This window comes from Phyllostomus hastatus, unplaced genomic scaffold (genome assembly GCF_019186645.2).
Source record: "Phyllostomus hastatus isolate PE091 unplaced genomic scaffold, TTU_PhHast_1.1 phas_contig_65, whole genome shotgun sequence".
Classification (NCBI taxonomy): Eukaryota; Metazoa; Chordata; class Mammalia; order Chiroptera; family Phyllostomidae; genus Phyllostomus; species Phyllostomus hastatus.
Window position 1 is genome coordinate 1,847,636 of NW_025333932.1, and position 23,995 is coordinate 1,871,630.

A 23,995-nucleotide genomic window follows, 5' to 3' on the forward strand; every position below is an offset into this window, starting at 1 on the left:
TCATGTTCACTGCCCCATCTGAATCACTTTTAAAATTAGTATTGTTGATGTTTGGGTTTTATACACAATACTGCTCTCTATCCATTAAGAGAGTTGGTGATGTAGAATCTCTTAAAAGAGCACTTTCCACTATTATCCCTCAGGATTTCACTCCTATCCAGTGACACCCATATGCAGGCAATAATACCAAACACTGTAACTGACACCTTGGCCAATGGTGATTGTCACATGCATCCCAATTTCAACAAAATATGAAAAACTGTGCCTTTAATAATGGGCACTATGACCCTGATCAGGTAGCTCAGTTCGTTAGTGCATTGTCTTGATATGCCAAGATTGTGGGTTCAGTCTCCAGTTAGGGCACATACAAGAGTCAACCAATGAATGTATCAATAAGTGGAACAAGTTGATGCTTCTCTCTCTCTAAATCAATAATAAAAATTTGGGGAAAGATGTGAGATGAATTTTTCCTGAGAAACTAGATGAGAAAATGATTAATACGGCTAAAGTAAGTCATAGAGGGCAATTTTAGTAGGTGCCATTTTAGTAAGGCTCTTTAACCCAGGTGTGCATGAACCCACACTATAAGTGATGGTAGTTTTTATCCTTAAAGGACAGTTAATAGTATAACATCAACATTGTGTACTCTTTCTGGGTAATTCTAAAGCAATGTTTGTCCTTCTAGAAAGCCTATTAAATACCCCATAGTATATCATTGGAAATTATCTCTGGACTTGAATGCAGAAACTCTGGCAGGAGTTTGTGGAGCATTTAGTGTTTGGACCCAACGTATGGTGAATGAGAAGCCGAAGCCAAGAGGAGGTGCAAGATAGAGTCCAGGTTTGAATAGGAGCAGTGATTTGATAAATGGAATTGAGGAGAAATGCCTGCCCTAAGTTGAAGGGAACTTAACCAGGGAAGACAATCTATACTAAGTCTTCTCAGCACTTGACAATGTGAAGAGCTAGCAACTTAATACCCCGTCAGATCTGCTAGTATAAATCTTATCTTTCTCCAAGTGCTTTAGACTCAAAAGAACTTTTTGGAATGTTCAAGAGACTGGAACTAAAAAACAGGATTGAAGGAGCATTACCACCACAAGATGGCACTGCTTTAGTAGATCTGGAAGAAACAGCTGTGCACGGACCTGGATCAGGATCACGGGCAGTGGGGGTTCCTCTGGTTCCTGGTGGGGTTCAGGAACGGCAGCGGGACCTGGCCAACTCCTCGAGCTGCAGCCAACAGCATTTAGGGTGGCCGGCAGCTCGGGCGCAGTGATGGGACTCCTTCACCTCCTTTAACCCTGTCCTGCTGCCCCTTCGGCGAGGAAGCCTCGGCTGTGAGGCCGAGCGGTGTCTGTGTCTGAAGAACGTCTCCTTACTCTACCCCGGTCGCTCTTCCCTGGACTCCCTCTCACTGACTTTGGGAACCGGTCCGGGACTGCGCACCACAGCCAAGTCCGGGTTTTGATTTTACTCCCAGCTCCGACACCACAAACAAGAAGGAGAGGAGGATCCTGAGGGCGGGCAGAGGGAGGGTCATTCCCAGCAGGACTGTTTGGGCCCACACAATGAGGGCGGGGGGAGAAAACATACGCCTCTCCCCTCACACACGGGGTGGGGGGAGCTCCGGGGTGTAGAAGGAAGAGTGCCACAGGGGAAGGTTCAAGGGGCGGCTCCGGGACTGGGCGCAGGCTCCTAGGACAACGCTCTGTTGCCCACTGCTCCCCTTCCCCACGGCTCTGGAGCCGAGGCGGGGCCTGTGCGTCAGCTGTCCTAGAAAAGGCGCGGGCCGGACCCAGTGAGGTGACAGCTGCGCTAGAACACAGCCAAGCCAGACGCCACCATGAGTTCCGCCCTTTTCAGCCTAGACGCCCCGGCGCGCAGCGCGTTCTGGCCCGCGGATCCTGCGCCTTTCTACGAGCCTGGCAGGACCAGCAAGCCGGCCCGCCTGACCGAGCCCAGCGCCTCTGCCCCCGCCATGTATGACGACGAGAGCGCTATAGATTTCAGCGCCTATATTGACTCCATGGCCGCGGTGCCCACCTTGGAGCTGTGCCACGACGAACTCTTCGCCGACCTTTTCAACAGCAACCACAAGACGGGCACAACGGGCACGGCGAACGCCCTGGAGCTGCTACCTGGCAACCTTGCACGAACTGTGGGCAACGCAGCCCCGCGACCACTGAAGCGCGAGCCGGACTGGGGCGACAGTGACGCGCCAGGCTCACTGCTGCCTGCGCAGGTGGCCGCGTGCGCGCAGACCGTGGTGAGCCTGGTGGCCACTGGGCAACCAACACCACCCACGTCACCGGAGCCGCCGAGGGGCAGCCCGGGGCCGAGCCCTGCGCCAGGCCCAAGCCCCGCGCCGGGCCAGGCCCGGGAGAAGAGCTCCGGCAAGAGGGGCCCCGACCGCGGAAGCCCGGAGTACCGGCAGCGGCGCGAGCGCAACAATATTGCCGTGCGAAAGAGCCGGGACAAGGCCAAGCGGCGCAACCAGGAGATGCAGCAGAAGTTAGTGGAACTGTCCGCTGAGAACGAAAAGCTGCACCAGCGTGTGGAGCAACTAACGCGGGACCTGACTGGCCTCCGGCAGTTCTTCAAACAGCTGCCCAGCTCGTCCTTCATGTCGGCCACCGGGGCTGCGGACTGCCGGTAACGCGTAGCCCGGGGTTGGGGCGCGGGACACTCACCAACAATCCATACCTCAGACCCGACGGGCCGGAGCGAAGTGCGCCCTGCTGAGACGCTGCTAGAGCCACTAGGCGCCCGCTGCAGTTTCTTTGGGACGTGTGAGTGAAAGGAAGATCCAGCCTGGACTTGGCTACCATTGAACTTTGAGAGAAGCTATACATGTTTATTTTCCCTTAAATTATTTTTATAATGGTAGCTTTTTCTACATCTTACTCTTATTGATGCAGCTAAGGTACATTTGTAAAAAAAAAAAGACTTAAGACAACCCTTTGTATTGTAGATAAGAAAAGACTGAGCATGCCCACTTTTTTATATTAATTTTTACAGTATTTGTAAGAATAAAGCAGCATTTAAAACCACTCTGATTCCTGTATTTAAGGTGATTCCTGCACGCTAGGGGCCTCAGGATCCCTCTGGGCGGCAGCATTCTGGGGAATGGTGCATTCCAGTACCAGGTGTGCAGCTCGGCATCTTGAAGGCCGCACGGGATCCAGGTGTGTCATCCCCGACAGGGTACCAAGATCCTTATGAGAGTCTGCTTTGCTTTTGAAACATGCCAAAGTGTACCTCCATATGTTTTATCTAACTTGCGTAAGATCAGCGAAGCACGACTAAACTCACGTAAAGTTAGTGAATTTCTGGTGGAAGGTGCTCCGAAAAAAGTACTTGGACTTGGGGAGGGTACTGGCTGGCCAACTGGCCCTGCAGCTGTTCTGGGACCCTATGGAGAACAGCTGAAGAGCTCCCTAACATTAGTTGGCTGCTCGAGGGCTGAGGGGGAAAAGGATGGCTTAGATTATTCTAAAAGCATGTTTGAATTATCGTTGCTTTTCATGGGACTTTGCTTTCACTTTCCTGTCTCATGGACAGCTACAAGTAGATTTTCAAAGTGCGTGTGGATGCAAAATAGTCATGTAGTAGATGAAAAGGACAGCCACAAAGCTACTTAAAACCAGCTATTTTGCCAGTAATGGTAATGTTTCAAAGCTTAATCTGGATAAATAAATAAAGCTTTCTCCTTTCCCCCAGTGAAAGTGGGTACTAGGCACCCTTTCTTGATCTTGGCTAGTACATCTATGTTATGTAATTAATTAACTATGACCTGTTATGATTATATCATTATAAGGGAGAAAAAAAGTCTAGTGTCCAAAGCTAATTAATTCATGGTTTTACATTTAATTTATATCTCTGCCAAGAAAACAAATGTTAACAATCTACTCCTCTTTAGTCTGTGATTTTGGCTCTTTGTGCACAGTATCCAGTATGATTAAACAGGCCTATCTAGAGATAGGCTAAGTATATCTCTGTTCAGTATACCAATAATCTTATTTGTATAAGATTAATTTATACACTGGTTAACTTATTTACACTTTATGGGTAACATTTTAAGCTCTGACAAAGTTCCCCAGAACATCCCCCCCCCAAAAAAATACTAAAGTTAAAAACAAAAGTGCAAAATGCTTAGGTTGGACATTTATTGCAGAATAGTAATATAGCAATGTAGGACAAAGGTTTAAGCTTTGCAGTGTGTTCTTTGGGGGGCTGTTAGAACAAATACTGTAAGAAAAACATGTTGAATTTTGGTAAAATTTAAACACTTTAAAATTGCAACTGAACAAATTTTTTTTTGCTACATTAATATTATTGCCTAAGATAAATACAAAATGAAGATCTCTAGCTTATGTACGTTTTAGCAACTGTTATGTTCCTGAGTTTGCAGAAAGGTAATAATATATAACTGTAGAAGAAGTGTTTTGATTTATGCTTTACAAAAACGTTTTATTAACATGTGCCACTGAGAAATCTTAAGTTCCATTTCAAGATCATAAAATATACTTATTTTTCACATAGTTAACAAGTAACTACCAAAAATCACCATCAGCACCCATGCAGCCACCCTGCAATCTTCAGATTCCTATGACAACCCATGGTAATCTCAGGAGGCTCTTTCTTCACTCAGAAGCTCAATTTCCTCCAATCCAATGCAGCTGGTTGGGTGCGTGGTTATGGACTGGACAAAACAATTTAACAACCCCACCTTCTTTCCAATGACACTCTCCACTTCATAACTCTGCAGTGAGAAAAGGCATGCTGGTTAAAGCAAAAAGAGTTAGACCTGCACGTTCTGTTCCCAACACTACAGACCAAAGAGCAGAGAAGACGGCCCTTTCCCAGTTCATGACTTTCCACTCTTGAAATGGTTGAGGACAACACTGGTAAAGAGACAGGGAAAAAAGATGAAGGGCTGTGATAAAAAGCTCATTTATATGGCAAGTGAAGGGACTATTTTTTTCTGATAACTGAATCCTGTTTTTACACAAGAACATTTTAAAATATCTTATTGATGTTTGTTAGGGAATGTAACTAATCATCTCTTAGCTGGCCGTCCTAGGAGAGGAACTGAAGGTTGGGGGAAGACCTACAAAGGGATGTTCATTACCTGCGAATGCTAGGGGCTGGGCATGCATCATGCTTGCAGCTATCTCCCACTTCCTTTGGGACACTTCTGGTCAAAGGAGTTTCTAGTACTTTGTCCCAAACTTCCCTCCTTAACAGAATACTCTTTCTTCTAGAGTTACACTGAGCTAAATACTTCTATATTGTATTCAGAAAGCTTTTCATTTACATTCTGTTTGATGACTATCTTATGATGATTAGCTTATCTTGGGCATTTTCATCTCCAGATGGACACAGGGCACTGGGCAGCAGCAGTACCAGATGCCTAGGCCAGGAAGGTGTAGTGTGCCCTCTTTAGTCTCCCTAGATCAAACCTCAGTACATTTTCTTTCTGGGGTAGGAGGTGGGGCTGAAAATAAAGAGAGGCTGAAATACATTGGGTAAAATGACATCCCTGGGCTTGCTGGAGACTGAAGCCCTAGAAGGTAATGTGTTCTTTGAGAAACTCCTTTGCTGCCACCTGCAGAGTAATATCAAGAGCATATCTCATTTCTCTGAGCAAGAGCCTTGACAAATCTCTACAATAGCTTTGTCCAATATGTATTGAACATATACATCTTGGGTCTAGGCTGGACTTAGCGACTGGCTTTCCATGAAAAGAGTGTAGTGGACAGAACAATGAGTACATCCCAAGCTTGGTAAAGAAAGGCACCCATCTTCTTCTGCCTGTCTCTCTTGGGACCCAGACACATGTTGTAGGGGGTTTGGGCTGCGTGGGTGTCTGGTCAGAGCCTGGGCAGGTCTGAGCACATCTAGCTGGGGACTGAAGACCTTCTGTAACTCCAGCCCAGCCTTTGGGGCACCAGCTGATGCCACTGTAGCAGAGATGAGCTGTCCTGGTAGAGCCTTGCCCAAACTGAAGGTATGTGTACAGGATAAGTGTGGAAGCCACCAAGCTTTGAGATGGTTTGCTTGAAGCAATACATATCAGCATCAGTCTGGGATGTGAACACCGCTCTAATGTCAACTCACTGGGATACTTTCATTTTCCTATCTATAAAGACAGGCATGCATGGTATGAAATACCTAGCCTATCCAATGTGATTTGTGGAGTTTTGGTTGCTCAGCTTGTTAGAGCATTGTCCTAATATGCCAAGGTTGCAGGTTCAATCCCTGGTCAGGGCACATGTAAGAATCAACCAATGATTCTTGCATAAGTAAATGGAACAACCAGTTGAGGTTTCTCTCACACAAAAAAAAAGAGTTTTGGTTGCTTAGTATAAAGAGTTAGTGTAAGGTCAACAGAGTGGTTTAATGGAGTCAGAGGGAGTGAGAGTTGCTAGTCAAGACAGGTGAAATGATGAACCTAAAAGTATCTAACTTGACAGTGGTGGGAAGGCCTTCCTGTGGCTTGGGATCACATGGGACATAAATGTCAACATTATGGCCCACTCCCTTGATCATTCACTGAGGGCTTACTATGAGCCCATGATGGGGATGTCCCTGAAGAAATGGCAGTGAACAGGACAGAGTTGCAAGGCTGCCAGTCTGAAGAGAGAGCACAAGGTGATGCACAGTGAAAGGTCACCCTACAGGGGTGGGAAGACTGAGATAGGACAGCTAGCTTCTTTCTTGTCTCTTACCATTTTAGTTGGCCTTGCATGTTTACTTGGGGTAAAGGTATGGAATTCTGACTTGAACAAATTCAGCAAAATCATTTTAAAAAATATCAGGTTTGGTGGCTACAGTCTTCAATAATTACTGCTATCATTTATAAATGGAGATTAAGTTACAACTGGTTTATATTTGGTGGAAATTAAAACAACTGTACCCATCATGTGTACTCTCACAGAAATGTGTATGTGCATGTGTGCCTCTCTTTTTAAAAGGCACAATATATTTTCCTTTAACTTTTCCTAAAGCCAAGGAAACAAACTCCAAATTTCATATCACTGTTATGTTACCTTTGAGAAATGACATGTACAACAGCAGCCAATTCCATTGTTTTCAATTCTGTAGTGGGACCACAGTAAAATGAAGGCACAGAACTTAACACTCATGTATCCTAACCAGAAGCAGTGCCTTGTTCAAGGCAATGGAGTTATGGTTCTCATGGAAAATCCTAATGCAATTCTCTGGATTTTGGCAAATGTGCTTCTCACACCCAGAAAATGGACAGAATCCAGACTGGAAAACTCATGGCTGATGTCTACACATAAGTCCTTTTTGTAAATCCTCACCCAAGGACATGCTTATTGATTTTAAAGAGAGGGGAAGAGACAGGGTGAGAAAGGGAGAGAAACATTGATGTGAGAGAGAAACATCGATTGGTTGTCTCTCTTACGTTCCCCAAAATGGGAATTGAACCTGCAACTTTTTGGTTTATGGAATGACGCTTCAATCAATTGAGCCACATCGGCCAGGGCACACATAAGTCCATTTTATACTCATCTTCCAAAAGCTCCTTTCCAGGTCAGATGTAAAGTTCTGATTATACACTGTGAATGAAGCTGGGGGTAGACGTAAGGAGTTGACTAAAATGTACCTCATGCTTGGAATTTACCTTTATTTTTCTGGTGTCAGCTCTGATAACACAGCACCTGTAAAGTTGGCACCTGAGGCTATCACAACTCAGTGTCCTCATCCAATGCACATGTGCACACACATGCTCTTTTGAGCTCGTGTAGGATTTTACAAAAGAGCATTGCAGTTGAGAAGTTTAATGTGTGGGAGGTACAAGCCAGCCTCAATCAGAAGGAAATCAAGTAAAAAAGAGAGGATTTCTATCAGGGTTTCCTCCTGGTCTTTGGGTCCCTAAGGCAGAGTGGTCAAAGGCTGTCCATCACTGGAGGCTTCCTAGAGGAGGCACCAGGTCACTCTCAGTGGTGGTGGTAGGGTGACTGCAGGCACAGAGTGGCAGGTAGGGTCCTATAGAACTGCAGGGCAAGCACTGCACCTTCCTGCTGTGTGGAATAGCAGGTGAGGTGTGCATCCTCTCCAAGTGTTGTTGGTTTTAGTTTATTTGAGTTGTGGGTTTTGGTTCATCTGTTTTTTCTATGTGTTCTCCTAAAGCAGTTTTACCAGCACTTCCCCCAACGTTCTCCACAGATGTATTTCCCTGATAACCCAGTTCTGTTATCTCTAGCACCTATTGAAAGTCCCATGTTGGAAATCGCCAATCTATCAGTACTACGCCCTTCTTTTTTCCTCCCTTCCTCTCTCCCCCAGGGACTGACAGATGAGGCAACAAGGAATCAGCCAACAGGTACTGCTAACTTGTCACCCGTTAAACAAGCTTTAATAAGAGCAGAAACACACACACAAGAGTCCCTGTTACCCCCACCCTACCCCTCAATCTGGATTGGCTACTAACTCTGCTAGGTGGTCACTTGTGGGGATGACAATGACTTTCCCTCTGTGGGATGTCTCTGCATCCAACAAAAACAGTGGCGATAAGCCCCCCACTCTTTGTTTTCTTCACAAAGGTGGATTCTTCCACACTGGGATGTTGGGAAGATTAAATGAGGCAACATGTAGGAAAAGCAATGAGCACAGTTCTTGGTCCATTATAATGCTACATTTTCCTTTTAAACAATCACGGAACACTTGTTTATAAGCCCTCCTGCAGCCAGGTCTAGACTTCAATCCCTGTTGGCACAGCAACCCTTGTTTAGCACTGGAGTGGGGGGTGGGGGGTGTCACCAAGTTGGTTTAAACAGACATGCCCAGGGAGGGAGCCAGAAACACTTTAGTTCCACAGGTGATTCTACCTTGAAATCAAGAGCTGGAACCATAGCCAGACCAGTGATTCTTAAAGATTCTGTTCATGGATTTATCCACATTCTGATTTAATCCAAACTCTGATAGTCACGGTTTAGATGAAAGAATACAAAACGCTGCCCCACATCCTGATGCTGTCAGCCCCTCCTGAGGTGCAGAAGGGGGTGGGACAACAGATGGCAAGGTGCTGGGGAAGGCAGCCTCCCAGGATGGATCAAATCAGGTTCAAATTCTGGCTGGAATCAGAGCCAGAATTGGGCCATGGGAACCCATCAGAAATTCTGTAGATGATCAGCCTCTCCTTTCACTATAACCTCGTGAGCTGGCCCACGTGTACTACCTAGATGTGGACCCTGACATGGTCACATATACCTTTTGTGGTCTGGGTGGTTGTGCCCTGGCACCACCCCAGTGCACTCGTCTAGGGTTCAGCAATTCCACGGGCCACCTGAGCTTCTAAATGGCAGAGGTGGCCTCTCAAGGACAGACTGCTCTCGTTTATGAGGGCTGACTCTTATGAAGAAGAAACTATCTTTGGCCCATATTCAGATGGTGGTTTTCTTGGAGGAGCACACCACTTTACTGAGTTACACTGTACCGAGGGCACTGCACACTTCACTGAGTTACATTGTAGTAACTCTCAGGGAAGGCAAACTGGTCCTAAGAAATAATGGTAAAGTTACCAGTTACTCAGATTCTGGATACCCAAACTTAAAAAAAAAGTATGTATCTCTCAGATAATTCTGTTACATTAATGTGAAACCATGGCAGTAGAACTTGAAATCTCAATGTCTTACCATAATCCAAAGCCAGGGGCACAGACTCATGTATCTACTGTAAGAATGATCAGGAAATAACCTCAGATTCAAATAGGAAAGATCTCATTGGTAGGCATGGATGTTTGTCAGTGAATAACAGCAGCAGGACTTACCCAGGTCTCAGGATGGTCAAAACACTTAGCATGTGCATCATTATACTGTGGTAATTGAAAGTACATGGGACAGGGGTCTCCATCTGGGGGGTGATCTGGTAACTTAGGGCTTAAGAGCATAAGGACATTCATTTGTGCTGGGTGGCCCTGAACTTACCCCATCCTCACAGGTGGCAAACCTTAGGAGTGAAGAGATACTGCTCTGCATCAGCTGCAACAACAGAAAAGGGGCCAGGTTAAAAAATCCCACTGCTCTACTAAATGCTCATACTAAAAACACTCATGTCCTGAAAATTAGTATGTTAAATATGAACTACCTGTCTTCTCTTTAGTAGCTTTGATCTCAAAGCCTTAAGTCAAATGTGTCTTTTAAAGTCACAGACATAAAAAGGTCGTGTTCCTAAGGATGAGTCCTTCACCCTTTTTTCCCTTCACCCAGGGAAAAAGCAACAGATGCTCAGTATCCTAGCCAGTGAGTCCAAGTGGCTGCATGTGGTGGACATGATGTGCACGGATGCACATGGGCTCCTGGACCAGCTCCTACCTTGACCCTCACTGTGCACTGGGGTCGTGAGGGGCAGTCCAGAAAGACCTGCAGGTGTCTTTTCAGAAGAGGGCAGGTGACCACACGGCAGCAGGCTGCACAGGAAAAGGCGCCTCTGTTGTTTGGAAACACACAGAAGATAAGACGTGAAAATGCACAAGTCAGAGGAGTCTAGCAGTAGACAGGCATTTTTCTAGACACGAATGATTGCTGAGATAGAAAATGTGATTTACTTTCAAAGGCCAAGTTCTTGACATAGGCCAGAAGAAGCCCCGGGCTCAGCCCATTCTGAGGGATAAGCATCAACTTCCTCAGCTTCTGACTAATGGCTTGGTGGGCATGTAACACCTGGAAAGGGACACTTAGGCAAGGGAGCCTCATTCAGGCTGAGCAGAGGATGACAGCAAACATCCCATGAGGCAAAGGGAAGCCCTCTGCCAGGCAAGGGGGAAGTCAGGGCTTCCTATCTGCTGGAACAGGAAAACCTGCTTTTAATCATCAGTGTATCTATACTCCTTAATACTACCAAGTAAACCTATGATTCACACTGTTCTTGTCTCTTAAATACAATCCAGGGATGAGTTGTTTACACATAATGCCATCAACCCAGGAGGCATCAAGGAGACACCTGCCCATTGCTTCTTGAGAAGCAGAAAAGCAATGAGCCCCTTTCTATCCATCATGCGATACAGTCAACTTGGGAGGCCAGAGAACTGACTCAGAGAAATGTCTATACCCAGTGTCAGACCCCAGGCCCCTAGGGAGTGGGTGCAGTAACACTTGCAGAGAAGCAGTGTCTGTTTATGTAGCTGTTCATTGGTCTCTGGAAAAATCTGTGCCCCTGCAAAGGACATGCTGTACAGTTACCAACTTAGTTTTATTTATTCATCTTTATCCGGAGTTTTTCTCTTTTCTCCCAATAATAAGCAAGCTAAGGACAAAAACTGGCTCTTTTCTCTTTCATGACAGGAGCTGCAAGGAATAGCCAAAATCCATGTTATGAAGAAAATACACTGTTAGGCAGTGATGTGCACCACAGCTTCTTTCTTGCAGCTCAGTGGACTTGGCTTTGCTCTGAGCTCATGCCTGGCCCTTGGTGCAGTGGAAGCTGGCCTGAGGCAGTCAGGCAGTAGGGATCCTGGGCCTGGGGGTTGCTGCTGCCTTTGGGTTTTTCAGGCCAGTCACTGCCCCCTTACCTGTCTTCTGGACTCTGCTCCAACCTCTCGTTGCCACACAGGTCACATGTGGGCCATGAGAAAGCAGTGCTCTCATCCACGCCGACCACAGTGCCTAGGCCCAAGTGAAAGCAAAGCCAGTGTCAGAGGTGGGGTCTGCCCTTCCAACTTCTCTTTGCTCCTCAGGACGTACATGGTATCCAAGTGCCTCAGAACTTGTGATCACTTGTGAGTTCACATAAATGTTCCTAAGATTTTTATAACTTACATTTATTGGATGATCACAATTATAACAATAAAAAGTAAGTTTTAAAACCTGCCCACATCACTACCTAACCAACTGTTTTCATTTTTGCCTGATCTTTTCCAGTCTTTTCCCAGATGTGCACATATTGAAATCATTATACACAAAACATTCTATCTTTCAGGATGCTATATAGCTGTTGTAAAAATTGTTTGATCTATCTCATGGAACTATGGATCTGTCTTATGGAACTATGGATCTATCTATGGAATATTAATATTCCACTTAGGTGATACATCACAGTTCCTCAACCACACTCCATATGTCTCCAAATTCCTTTAGCAGTTAGGCAATAGATATCTTTCTCGTTAAGACCTTTTCTGTACTGCGACCCCTTCCTTAGGATAGATTTCTAGAAGTAGAATTACTGTGTCACAGAGTATGAGTACGAGAGATATAGAATCAGCCTTCCAGAAGGTGTTTCCCACAAGGTCTTTCTGGTTCACACTATTACCGTCCACTCACAGAGTGCCACTCTCATTGCACTGCAGGCTGTTCTCACTTTAAGTATTCACCTCTGTAATAGGCATAATGAATTCCTTATCTTGGTTTCCACTTCTTCGATAAGTAAACAAATATTCCTTTTTTTAAATATGTTTTATTGATTATGCTATTACAGTTGTCCCATTTCCCCCTTCTCTCCCCTCCACCCTGTACCCCCTCTCCCACCCGCGTTCCCCCCCTTTAGTTCATGTCCATGTGTCATACTTATGAGTTCTTTAGCTTCTACATTTCCCGTACTATTCTTGCCCTCCCCCATCTATTTTCAACCTACATTCTATGCTGCTTATTCTCTGTACCTTTTCCCCCTCTTTCCTCCTCCCACCCCCCCCCCTGCTGCTAGCCCTCCATGTGCCCTCCATTTCTGTGGTTCTGTTCCTGTTCTAGTTGTTTACTTAGTTTCTTTTGGTTTTGCTTTAGGTGTGGTTGTTAATAATTGTGAGTTTGCTGTCCTTTTACTATACATGTCTTTTCTTTATCTTCTTTTCTTAGATAAGTCCCTTTAGCATTTCATAAAATAAGGGCTTGGTGATGATGAACTCCTTTAATTTGACCTTATCTGAAAAGCACTTTATCTTTCCTTCCATTCTAAATGAGAGCTTTGCTGGATAGAGCAATCTGGGATGTAGGTCCTTGCGTTTCATGACTTGGAATATTTCTTTCCAGCCCCTTCTTGCCTGTAAGGTCTCTTTGGAGAAATCAGCTGACAGTGTGATGGGAACTCCTTTGTAGGTTACTGTCCCCTTATCTCTTGCTGCTTCTAGGATTCTCTCCTTCGTTTTTACCTTGGCTAATGTAATTATGATGTGCCTTGGTGTGTTTCTTCTTGGGTCCAACTTCTTTGGGGCTCTCTGAGCTTCTTGGATTTCTTGGAAGACTGTTCCCTTTGCCAGATTGGGGAAGTTCTCCTTTATTATTTGTTCAAATAACTTTTCCACTTGTTGCTCCTCCCCTTCTGGTACCCCCTATAATTCGGATGTTGGAACGTTTAAAGGTGTCCTGGATGCTCTTAAGCTTTTCCTCGATTTTTTGAATTCTTATTTCATCATGCTTTCCTGCTTGGTTGATTCTATCTTCCTTCTGGTCCACTGTATTGTTTTGAGACTCAGATTCCTTCCTTTCACTATTGGCTCTCCTCCGCGTATCTTCCTGCATCTCTTTTATGGTAACCTGCATCCTTTCATCTAAATTGCACCCAAAGTCAACCAATTCCATGAGCTTTCTGATCACCAGTGTTTTGAACTGTGCATCTGATAGATTGGCTATTTCTTGGTTGCTCAAAAGGATGAGTCCTGGGGGACTGATCTGTTCTGTTGGAAACATGTCTTATGTCTTTCCCTGTCTCTCTCTCTCTCTCTTTTTTTTTTTTTGGTCTGGTCGCTCTTGTTACAGTGGGGGGTGGAGCCTTAGGTGTTCACCGGGGCTGGGCACCCCAGTCGCTAGATTGTGATGTTATATGTGGGGGCGGGGGTGGGAGCGGGGATGGGAGGGAACAATGGTGGTAGTTCCATTCTCCTGGGCTCAGACCCTTCTCTGGGCTCCTGGGCTGCGAGTTCTGCCCTGGTCCACAATCGCTGCCTCACTGGGTCCGCCAGCCGCAGCTTGCGTACTCAGGGATCACCACTGCGTTCTTGTGCCCCGGATGGCTGTCACGCCGATTTCGCGCCAAATTTTCCCCGACTTCCGCGTGCCACCAACCCGCACCAGCCCCATGCCCGCCCAGCTTGTTGTCTCCTACCAGTCTGGATGTATGGGTCTACTTCAACTTCTTGGCTGTCCGACTTCCAGTCAGATAAATCCTCTATCAGTTCTGAGTGTTGTTCTGTCTGCAAATTATTGTTGTTCTTTTCTTGGTTGTGGGAGGAGGTATGGTGTGTCCACCTATTCCTCCATCTTGCCAGAAGTGTAAACAAATATTCTTATTGGTTTGTTAGTATCTCCTAATCTGTGATTTCTCTGGTTTCCTATTCCTTTTTTACTCCAACATCTGTGATTTCTGTTTTCAAAAACAAATATGTACACAATGCTATTTGGTGTGGGACATCTGTGCAGCATTGAACACATAAAGATGAATGCTACAATCCCTACATCACAGCCTCTACCATCTGGTTGGGAAAACAGATAAATAATGAGCAAAAATATCTTGAAATATGGGAGAAAATATTTGCAAAAGATGTATCTGTTAAAGGATTATTATATAAAGTATACAATAAACTATTTTTTATCCTTACCTGAGGACACACCTGCCGACTTCAGAGAGAGGTTAAGGGAAGGAAAGAGAGAGAGGGAGGGAGGGGAACATTGATGGGAGAGAGAAACACTGATAGGCTGCCTCTTGTATGCGGACCAACTGGGGACCAAACTCACAACCTACAACCTTCCAGTCTATGTGACGATGTCCCAACTGACCCATACTGGCCAGGGCTACAATAAATTTATAAAAGTCGGGGAGAGGGAATATGGTGGCTTTACTCTAGGCAGCATTTTTCTCGGCTTCTGTGAAGAGGGGGGAAACTCGCGGATCGGTGGAGAGGCAGAGCAAGTGGGCTGGGTTGCCGAATCACTTTTGAAAGCAGGACATCAGAAATTATTGCACTCACTGGAAAACCAGACTGTAAGGAGGCTGATACAGGACAAAAGGGGCCCAGGGATCAGCGCAGGGTCTGGGGGTGCGCAGACCCCAGGCCCGCCCGGTGCTCCGGGCTCTGCCCCGGGGCTCCCAGGAGAGGGAAGCTGCTGCTCCCTCCCTCCCCCGAATACAGGGGCGAGCAACTCCAGGGGGAACAGGTTGCTAGAAGGAACAGATTGGCCAGTTGGACTGAGAAAAAATCGCCCAGGGAATATGAACACCCGCCCAGAGACCGAGGAGAAGTGAGAGCCTCTAGCCGATAGGACCAGGAGAATTTCTAGCCCAGTGGAAGTGCAGATCGGTGGAGAGCACCAAATGGCCACGCTCAGCGTGCGCCCCATAGGGAAGCTGGAATCGCGCGCTGCATTCCTGGAATCGTGCGCTGCGATCCCGGGAGAGACGTGGTGCTGGGTGCGTTCCTGCAGTGGTGGCTCAGAGATTTCCAGCCAGCCCGACCGGGGGAGCCAGGAAAAGCGCCAACACCCGGTCGGTTGGAGTGCGGTTCGGCGGGGAACACGGAGCTGGAAAGGGCTGGGCTCGCGCACCGTCGTCGGGAAGACTGACTCTCGCGCGCCAGTGTGTTCGGGAGCGCCCAGGGTACCTGACAGACTTGCTGAGATCTGGTTGTGAGAGAAAGAAGCATTTCAAAGGCCCTTCAGCCAGCTGAAGCTAGCAAGATCAGAAAAACTGGTCTGGCCAGTTAGAAACCAACAAGAGGTCTTTTTTTGTTTGTTTGTTGGGTTTTTTTGTTTGTTTGTTTTGGTTTTGTTTGGTTTCTCTGGCTGTTGTTGGTTGATTGATTTAACGTGTGTTTTACGTGACTTTTTTTTCAATTCTTACTATTTTTATCTCGCAATCCCTTATGTTTCTCTTCCATTCAACCTAATATTATTCTTTCCAATCCAAATTTATCTCTCCTGCACTACATCTTCTGCTTTTCTTTCCTTTTATTTTAATCTTGCAAGTTACTGTAAATTTGTATCATCTTTTTCTCACTTTTCAGACATTTTTTTATTTTAATCATATTTGGGTATTCTTTTCCTTTCAGTATAATCTTCTTTGCTTGGCTGGTTATACTGTCATTTGATAGGTTCCCCCTGGTATCTCAGTCACAAGGTGTTGATAACTTACTATCCTTCATCTGTGTTCCATTAATACACCTCTCAAGGTTCTATACTCTTTATTCTTGTTATCTAGACCTCATCGATTCTGCCACAAGACTGTCACTTTACTATTACTGTTAATAAGACCTAGTCCATATAATTGTAAATACTTCTCAATACCCCCTACCTGATCTCAGGCCCACTTTGCAATTTCCTGAACTATACTATTGTAGGGGGTTCTCTCTATTCTTTTACACACTACTCCTATATACTAATCTTTAATCCAACCCTACCTTAGAATCTGACCTCCCACAGCCTCACAGCTTTCTAGATCCAACTATCAATCCTCTTGTCCCCAATAAGAGTCTTACCCTCTTTCCATTCTTTCTAAAACATGGATAGTGGGGTGGAGGATCATGGTTAACACTATAAGGAGCCAAAGGATAACCCATCTCTTCTCTACTGGCTGCTAAAGTAAATATCATAGTATACTGTCTTGCTGTTTTAAACCATTTTGCCTTACTCCTCCAACTGATCCCAAAAAAGAGTAGGGGGAAGCTGTGAACACCAGGATACACGAAGGAGATTGCACCACTGAATCTCACAAATATTCTACCACAGAAGTTCACACCATAATTACAGGGAATCAGAACAGATCAAATTAACAAACAAGAAGAAAAAAAGAAGAAACCCACGAACAATGAGAAAACAAAGAAACAACCCCCCAACTGAAGGGAAACGAGGAAGCCTCAGGAAAAAATGCTAAATGAAATAGAGGCAACTCAACTATCAGATAGTGAGTTCAAAACAATGATTACCAGGAAGTTCAATGAACTCATAATGAGCTTTCAGAAATTAGAGGGAAACTACATCAATCTCACTGCAAACTATATAAATATGAAAAAGGAAATAGAAACTCTCAACAAAGGTCAAGAGGAAATGAAGAATACAATTTCTGAACTGAAGAACACAGCAGAAGGAATGAAAAGCAGGATTGATGAAGCAGAAGATCGGATTAGCGAGCTTGAGGACAAAGTAGAAAACAACATGCAGACAGAGCAAGAAAAGGAAAAGAGGCTCAGAAAGAATGAAGAGGGCTTAAGAGAAATGCAAGACAATATGAAACGTAATAATATCCGTATAATAGGGACACCAGAAGGAGAAGAAGAAGAGCAAGGGATCGAAAACCTAGTTGAACAAGTAATGAAGGAGAACTTCCCTAATTTGACAAGAGAAAAAGTCACACAAATCCAGGAAACACAGAGAGTCCCAATCAAGAGGAACCCAAAGAGACCCACCCCAAGGCACATCATAATTAAAATGACAAAATTTCAAGACAAAGAGAGAATCTTAAAGGCAGCAAGGGAGAAAAAGGAAGTAACATACAAGGATGCCCCAATAAGGCTAACAGCTGACTTCTCAATGGAAACACTTCAAGCCAGAAGAGAATGGCAAGAAATACTCCAGGTAATGAGAACCAGAGATCTGCAACCAAGGCTACTATATCCAGCAAGGCTCTCGATCAAGATAGAAGGCCAAATAAGAAGCTTCCCAGACAAAAGCAGTCTAAAAGTATACACCTCGACCAAACCAGCTCTGCAAGAGATTCTAAAAGGACTGCTTTAAGGAGGAGAGAAGAAAGAGAGAGAGAGAGAGAGAGAGAGAGAGAGGAACACACATACATAAAAGACAATGAATAAGTACCTATCAATAATAACCTTAAACGTAAATGGATTAAATGCTTCAATCAAAAGACATAGAATAGCTGATTGGATAAGAAAAAAAATGACCCACATATCTGCTGTCTACAAGAGACCCACCTCAGGATAAAAAGACCTACACAGGCTGAAAGAGAAGGGCTGGAAACAAATCTTCCAAGCAAATGGACAGGAAAAAAAAAGCCGGGTAGCAATACTCATATCAGACAAAATAGACTTCCAAAAAAGGTCCATAAAGAGAGACCCAGAAGGTCACTTCATAATACTCAAGGGAAGAATCCATCAAGAAGACATAAATAATGTAAATATATATGCACCCAACATAGGAACACTGAAATACATAAAGAAAATCTTAGAGGATTTCAAGAAAGATATGGACAGCAACACAATTATAGTGGGAGATTTTAACACCCCACTATCAAAAATGGACAGATCTTCTAAACAAAATATCAACAAAGATATTGTGGCATTGAACAATACCCTTGATGAAATGGGCTTTACTGATATATACAGAGCCCTCCATCCAAAAGAAGCTAAATATACATTCTTTTCAAATGTACACGGAACATTCTCAAAGATAGACCACATGATAGGACACAAAACAAGCCCTCAAGAATTTCAAGAAAATTGAAATCATACCAAGCATTTTCTCAGACCACAAGGGACTGAAGCTAGAAACCAACCCGAAGGAAAAAAAACCAAAAACACTCAAAATCATGGAGATTAAATAGCATGCTATTAAACAATGAATGGGTCAAGAATGATATGAGGGAAGAAATCAAAAGGTTTCTGGAAACAAATGAAAACGAACTCACAACAACCCAAAACTTATGGGACACAGCCAAGGCAGTCCTGAGAGGGAAGTTCATAATGATACAGGCCCACCTAAAAAGGTTAGAAACATTCCAAACAAACAACCTAACCTTACGTCTACAAGAACTCGAGGAACAACAACAAAGACAGCCCAGAGCAAGCAGAAGGAAGGAAATAACCAAGATCAGAGCAGAATTAAATGACATAGAGACTAAAAGCACAATTCTAAGGATCAATGAATCCAAGAGCTGGTTCTTTGAAAAGATAAACAAAATTGACAAGCCTTTAAGCAGACTCATCAAGAAAAAAAAGAGAAGACCCAAATAAACACAATCAGAAATGAAAGAGGAGAGATTACAACAGATACCACAGAAATACAAAGCATTGTAAGAAATTACTACAAAGAGCTGTATGCCAAGAAATTTGAAAACCTAGATGAAATGGACAAATTTCTAGAAAAATATAATCTTCCAAAACTCAATGAAAAAAGAAGCAGAAAGCCTGAACAGACCAATAACAACAAAAGAAATTGAAGCAGTAATCAAAAAACTCCCAACACACAAAAGCCCGGGACCAGATGGTTTCACAGGAGAATTCTACAAAGCATTTAAGGAAGAGCTAACACCTATCCTTCACAGACTATTCCAAAAAATCCAAAAAGATGGGAGTCTCCCAAACTCTTTTTATGAGGTCAATATCATCCTAATTCCAACACCAAATAAAGACACAACAAAGAAAGAAAACTTCAGGCCAGTATCATTGATGAACATTGACGCTAAAATCCTCAACAAAATACTGGCAAACCGCATCCAACAATACATTAAAAAGATTATACACCATGACGAAGTGGGATTCATTCCAGGGATGCAAGGATGGTTCAATATTCGCAAGTCAGTAAATGCAATACATCACATAAACAAAAGCAAAGACAAAAACCACATGATCATATCAATTGATGCAGAAAAAGCATTTGATAAGGTACAGCACCCATTCATGATAAAAACACTTGGCAAAGTGGGAATAGAGGGAGCATTCCTCAACATAATAAAGGCGATATATGAGAGACCTTCAGCCAACATCATTCTCAATGGGCAAAAATTAAAACCTTTTCCACTAAGATCAGGAACAAGACAAGGTGATCCACTTTCACCACTTCTATTCAATATAGTACTGGAAGTTTTAGCCACAGCAATCAGACAAGAAAAAGAAATAAAAGGCATTCAAATCAGAAAGGAGGAAACAAAACTGTCAGTGTTTGCAGATGACATGATAGTATACATAGAAAAATCCTATAGACTCTACCAAAAAACTGCTTGACCTAATAAATGAATTTGGCAAAACAGCGGGATACCAAGTCAATATCCAGAAATCAAAGGCATTTCTGTACAGCAACAATGAAACAGCAGAAGCAGAGATCAAGGAAAAAATCCCATTTGAAATAGCAAAAAGAAAAAGAAAATATCTAGGAATAAACCTAACCAAAGAGGTAAAAGACCTGTATTCAGAAAACTACACAACACTGAAGAAAGAAATCAAGGAAGACACAAACAAATGGAAACATATACCGTGTTCATGGATTGGAAGAATTAGTATCATCAAAATGTCCATACTACCCAAAGCAATTTACACATTCAATGCAATTCCTATTAAAGTGCTAATGGCATATTTCACAGACATAGAACAAACACTTCAAAAATGTATATGGAATTATAAATGACCCCGAATAGCTGCTGCAATTTTGAGAAAGAAGAGTAGAGTAGGAGGGATCACAATACCTGACACTAAACTATACTACAAGGCTACTGTAATCAAAACAGCCTGGTACTAGCATAAAAACAGGCACATAGACCAATGGAACAGAACAGAGAGCCCAGAAATAAGCCCACGTCTCTATGGTCAATTAATATTTGACAAAGGAGGCAGCAACATAAAATGGGATAAAAATAGCCTCTTCAACAAATGGTGTTGGCAGAACTGGACAGCCACATGCAAAAAAATGAAACTTGAGCACCAACTTACACCATATACAAAAATAAATTCAAGGTGGATAAAAGACTTAAATATAAAACAGGACACCATTAAAGTCCTAGAGGAGAACGTAGGTAGGAAAATCTCAGATATTTCACAAAGAAACTTTTTTACTGACGTGTCCCCTAGAGCAAGGGACATAAAGGAAAGAATAAACAAATGGGACCTCATCAAAATTAAAAGTTTCTGCACAGCTAAAGAAAACAGTATCAAAATTAAAGGAGAACCAACTGTATTGGAAAACATATTTGCCAATGATACCTCAGTCAAGGGTTTAATCTCCAAAATATATAGAGAACTTACACGATTGCACTCTAAGAAGACAAGGAATCCAATTAAAAAGTGGGCAAAGGGCTTGAACAGACACTTCTCCAAGGAGGACATACAGAAAATCCAAAGACACATGAAACGATGTTCAATATCGCTAGCTATCAGAGAGATGCAAATTAAAACCACAATGAGATACCACTTCACACCAGACAGAATGGCCATCATAAACAAAGCAACAAACAACAAGTGTTGGAGAGGTTGTGGAGAAAAGGGGACCCTAGCACACTGCTGGTGGGACTGCAGACTGGTACAACCACTATGGAAAGCAGTATGGAACTTCCTCAGAAAACTAAAAATGGATCTGCCTTTTGACCCTGCAATTCCACTGCTGGGACTCTATCCTAAGAATACTAAAACACCAATTCAAAAGAACCTATGGATCCCAATGTTCATAGCAGCACAATTTACAATAGCTAGATGCTGGAAGCAACCAAGGTGCCCATCAGTAAATGAATGGATCAAAAAACTATGGTACATTTACACAATGGAATTCTATGCAGCAGAAAGAAAGGAGCTCCTACCCTTTGCAACAGCGTGGATGGAGCTGGAAAACATTATGCTAAGCGAAACAAGCCAGGCAGTGAAAGACAAATACCATATGATCTCACCTTTAACAGGAACCTAAATAACAAAACAAAGAAACAAGCAAAATATAACCAAAGACACTGAAATAGAGGACAGGCTGATGATGACCGGAGGGGAGAGAAGAGGGAATTTAAGGGGACAGTGGGAAGGGTTCACAGGAACAAACTTAAAGGACACATGGTCATAGACTAAGGGGAGGGTTGTAATGGGAGGGAAGTGGGGAGGGTGGGAGTGGGGACTGGATTGGGAGTAAAAAGGAGAAAACTATTTGAACAATGATTAAAAAAATAATAAAAACAAACAAACAAACAAACAAACACAAAATTTTTAAAAGTCAAGACTAAGAATACAGCCCTGACCTGTGTGGCTCAGTTGCTTGGGCAACTTCCCACAAACCGAGAGGTTGTGTGTTGTATTCCCGGTTGGGGCATGTATGAGAGGCAACCAATAGATGTTTCTCACATCAATGTTTCTCTCCCTTTCTTTATCTTTCCCTTACCCTCTCTCTTTTAAAACAACAACAACAAAAACCTGATTAAAAAATGGACCAAAGACCTTAACAGACACCAAAGAAGCTATACTAATGGCAAATAAGCATATGAAAAAATGTCTAACATCATGTATCCTCAGGGAAATGCAAATTAAAACAATTAAATACCACTCCCCACCTATTAGAATGGCCCAAATCCAGAACACAGACAACACCAAATGCTGGTGAGGATGTGGGATAATAGGAACTCTCAATCATTGCTGGTGGGGATGAAAAAAGGTACTGAGACAGGCCAGGATAAGTGGAATAGGGGAACTGAGACATTTAGCTGAACAAAATGGCCAAGCAATTTACAGTCAGATACAGAAGGTCACCTCCCTAGAGATAACATCTAGACCTCAGTTGTGTTTCAGCTATAGACCCAGAAAAGTAGTGAAACCAGATGGGCAACATCTGGGACCAACTGCAATGTCTAACAACCCTATGCCCTGGCCCTGGTCAATCGGTGGACACCATGAGCCTGAAAGGGCACATCTGGGAAACTGACTAATATTCTGCTGAAACCTTCCTCTTAGACGTCCCCTAAGATTCCCAGCAGCAAGAGAGAGATAAGAGCCTCAAGAAGGAGGACCCAGAGTGCTCTCCTTCTGGGGAGAAGCCCCATGCCATTTCCTTCCTCCTCTTCTTCCCTCACAGGTACATATCTCTTAAACTCTAAGGGACCCCAGGGCTGGCAATCAGGGGAAAAGTGAGCAGCAGCAGCTCATCCCAGGCTAATGCCCTGAACCTGTCTCCAATAACTTCTCAGTGAGCTAAGGCAGCCCAGCCTAGGCTCCCCTGTTGCTTCTTCTACGCTGAGCCTTTCCTCGTTTCTCTGCCCCAGCTTTAATAAATACTCCAAGTAACCTAGACTCATGCTGTGAAAGCTTTCCTACATGAAGTCAGGAGACCACACACTACCACCTGGCCCCAGGCAGACCTACTCAGGGCCAGGCGCCCCCATCTGGTAACAGTACAGCTAGCTACTTTGGAAGGTAGTTTGGTGGTTTCTTACAAAATCAAATATAGTCTTACCATATAATCCAGCAGTTACAATCCTTGGTATTTACCCAAATGAGTTGAAAACTTAGGTCCACACAAACCCCTGTATACAGATGTTTATAGCAGTTTTAGTCACAATGACAAAACTTGGGAGCAACCATGATGTCCTTCAGTAGGTGAATGAATAAACAAACTGGTCCATCCAGGCAACACAGTACTTTTCAGCACTAGAAATGAGCTGTCAAGCCATGCAAAGACATGAAGAAAACTTAAATGCATATTGTCTAGTTAAAGAAGCCAGTTTTAGAAAGCTTATTCCAACTATATATAAACATTCTGGAAAAAGCAAAACTATACAAACAGTAAAAAGATCAGTGTCTGCCAGGTGTTAAAGGAGTGGTAGTGATCAACAGGAGGAGCACAGAGGGTGTTTAGGTCAGTGAAACTATTCTGTGATAGTATAATGTTGGATACATATCATACACTTGTCTAAACCTCAAGAAAGGGTGATACCAACAGTGAACCTTAATGTAAACTATAAAGGCCAATTAGGATGTGTCAAAATAGGTTTATCTATTGTAATAAATGTAGAGTTCTGGTGGGGGAAGTTGATAATATGAGAGGCTATGCATATGTGGGGGCAGGGATAATATGGGAAATCTCTGCACCTCCTGCTTAATTTTGCTGTAAACCTAAAACTACTCTGAAAAATAGTCTACTAAAAATACCATAAAATAAATGATAAGTTGAGAAATGGAAAAGACCCTTCAGAGGTGCAGAAGAGAGGCCTACCAGGTGGGCTTTAGGATTAGGAAAGGGTTTGTAAAAGAAGGGAAATGAGACAGGGTTGCAGGAGGGGGTGGGGGCACAGGCCTACACTGTGTCCCAGGGTGAGGCTAGATGCTCGACAGGCAAGAAGGAAAGGCAGGTGTT

At 43.7% G+C, this 23,995-nt stretch overlaps 2 protein-coding genes across 4 annotated transcripts in view; one reads left to right on the plus strand and one right to left on the minus strand.

Moving 5' to 3' along the window:
- The first annotated feature begins 1,634 nt into the window (after positions 1-1,634).
- CEBPD (CCAAT enhancer binding protein delta) lies at positions 1,635-3,052 on the plus strand. Its single transcript, XM_045849424.1, has one exon. It carries the CDS (start codon positions 1,846-1,848, stop codon positions 2,656-2,658), a length of 813 nt encoding a protein of 270 aa, XP_045705380.1. The 5' UTR covers positions 1,635-1,845; the 3' UTR covers positions 2,659-3,052.
- A 1,098-nt stretch (positions 3,053-4,150) lies between these two features.
- SPIDR (scaffold protein involved in DNA repair) overlaps positions 4,151-23,995 on the minus strand; it is a 388,722-nt gene continuing 368,877 nt past the window's right edge. For all 3 annotated transcript variants that reach the window (XM_045849422.1, XM_045849423.1, XM_045849421.1), the window contains exons 17-20: positions 11,542-11,635; positions 10,346-10,460; positions 9,959-10,012; positions 4,151-4,764 (exon numbers count right to left, since the gene is read on the minus strand). In XM_045849422.1, coding sequence (XP_045705378.1) covers positions 4,630-4,764; positions 9,959-10,012; positions 10,346-10,460; positions 11,542-11,635 — 398 coding nt within the window. In that variant the 3' untranslated portion in view covers positions 4,151-4,629. The remainder of the gene's footprint in view (positions 4,765-9,958; positions 10,013-10,345; positions 10,461-11,541; positions 11,636-23,995) is intronic.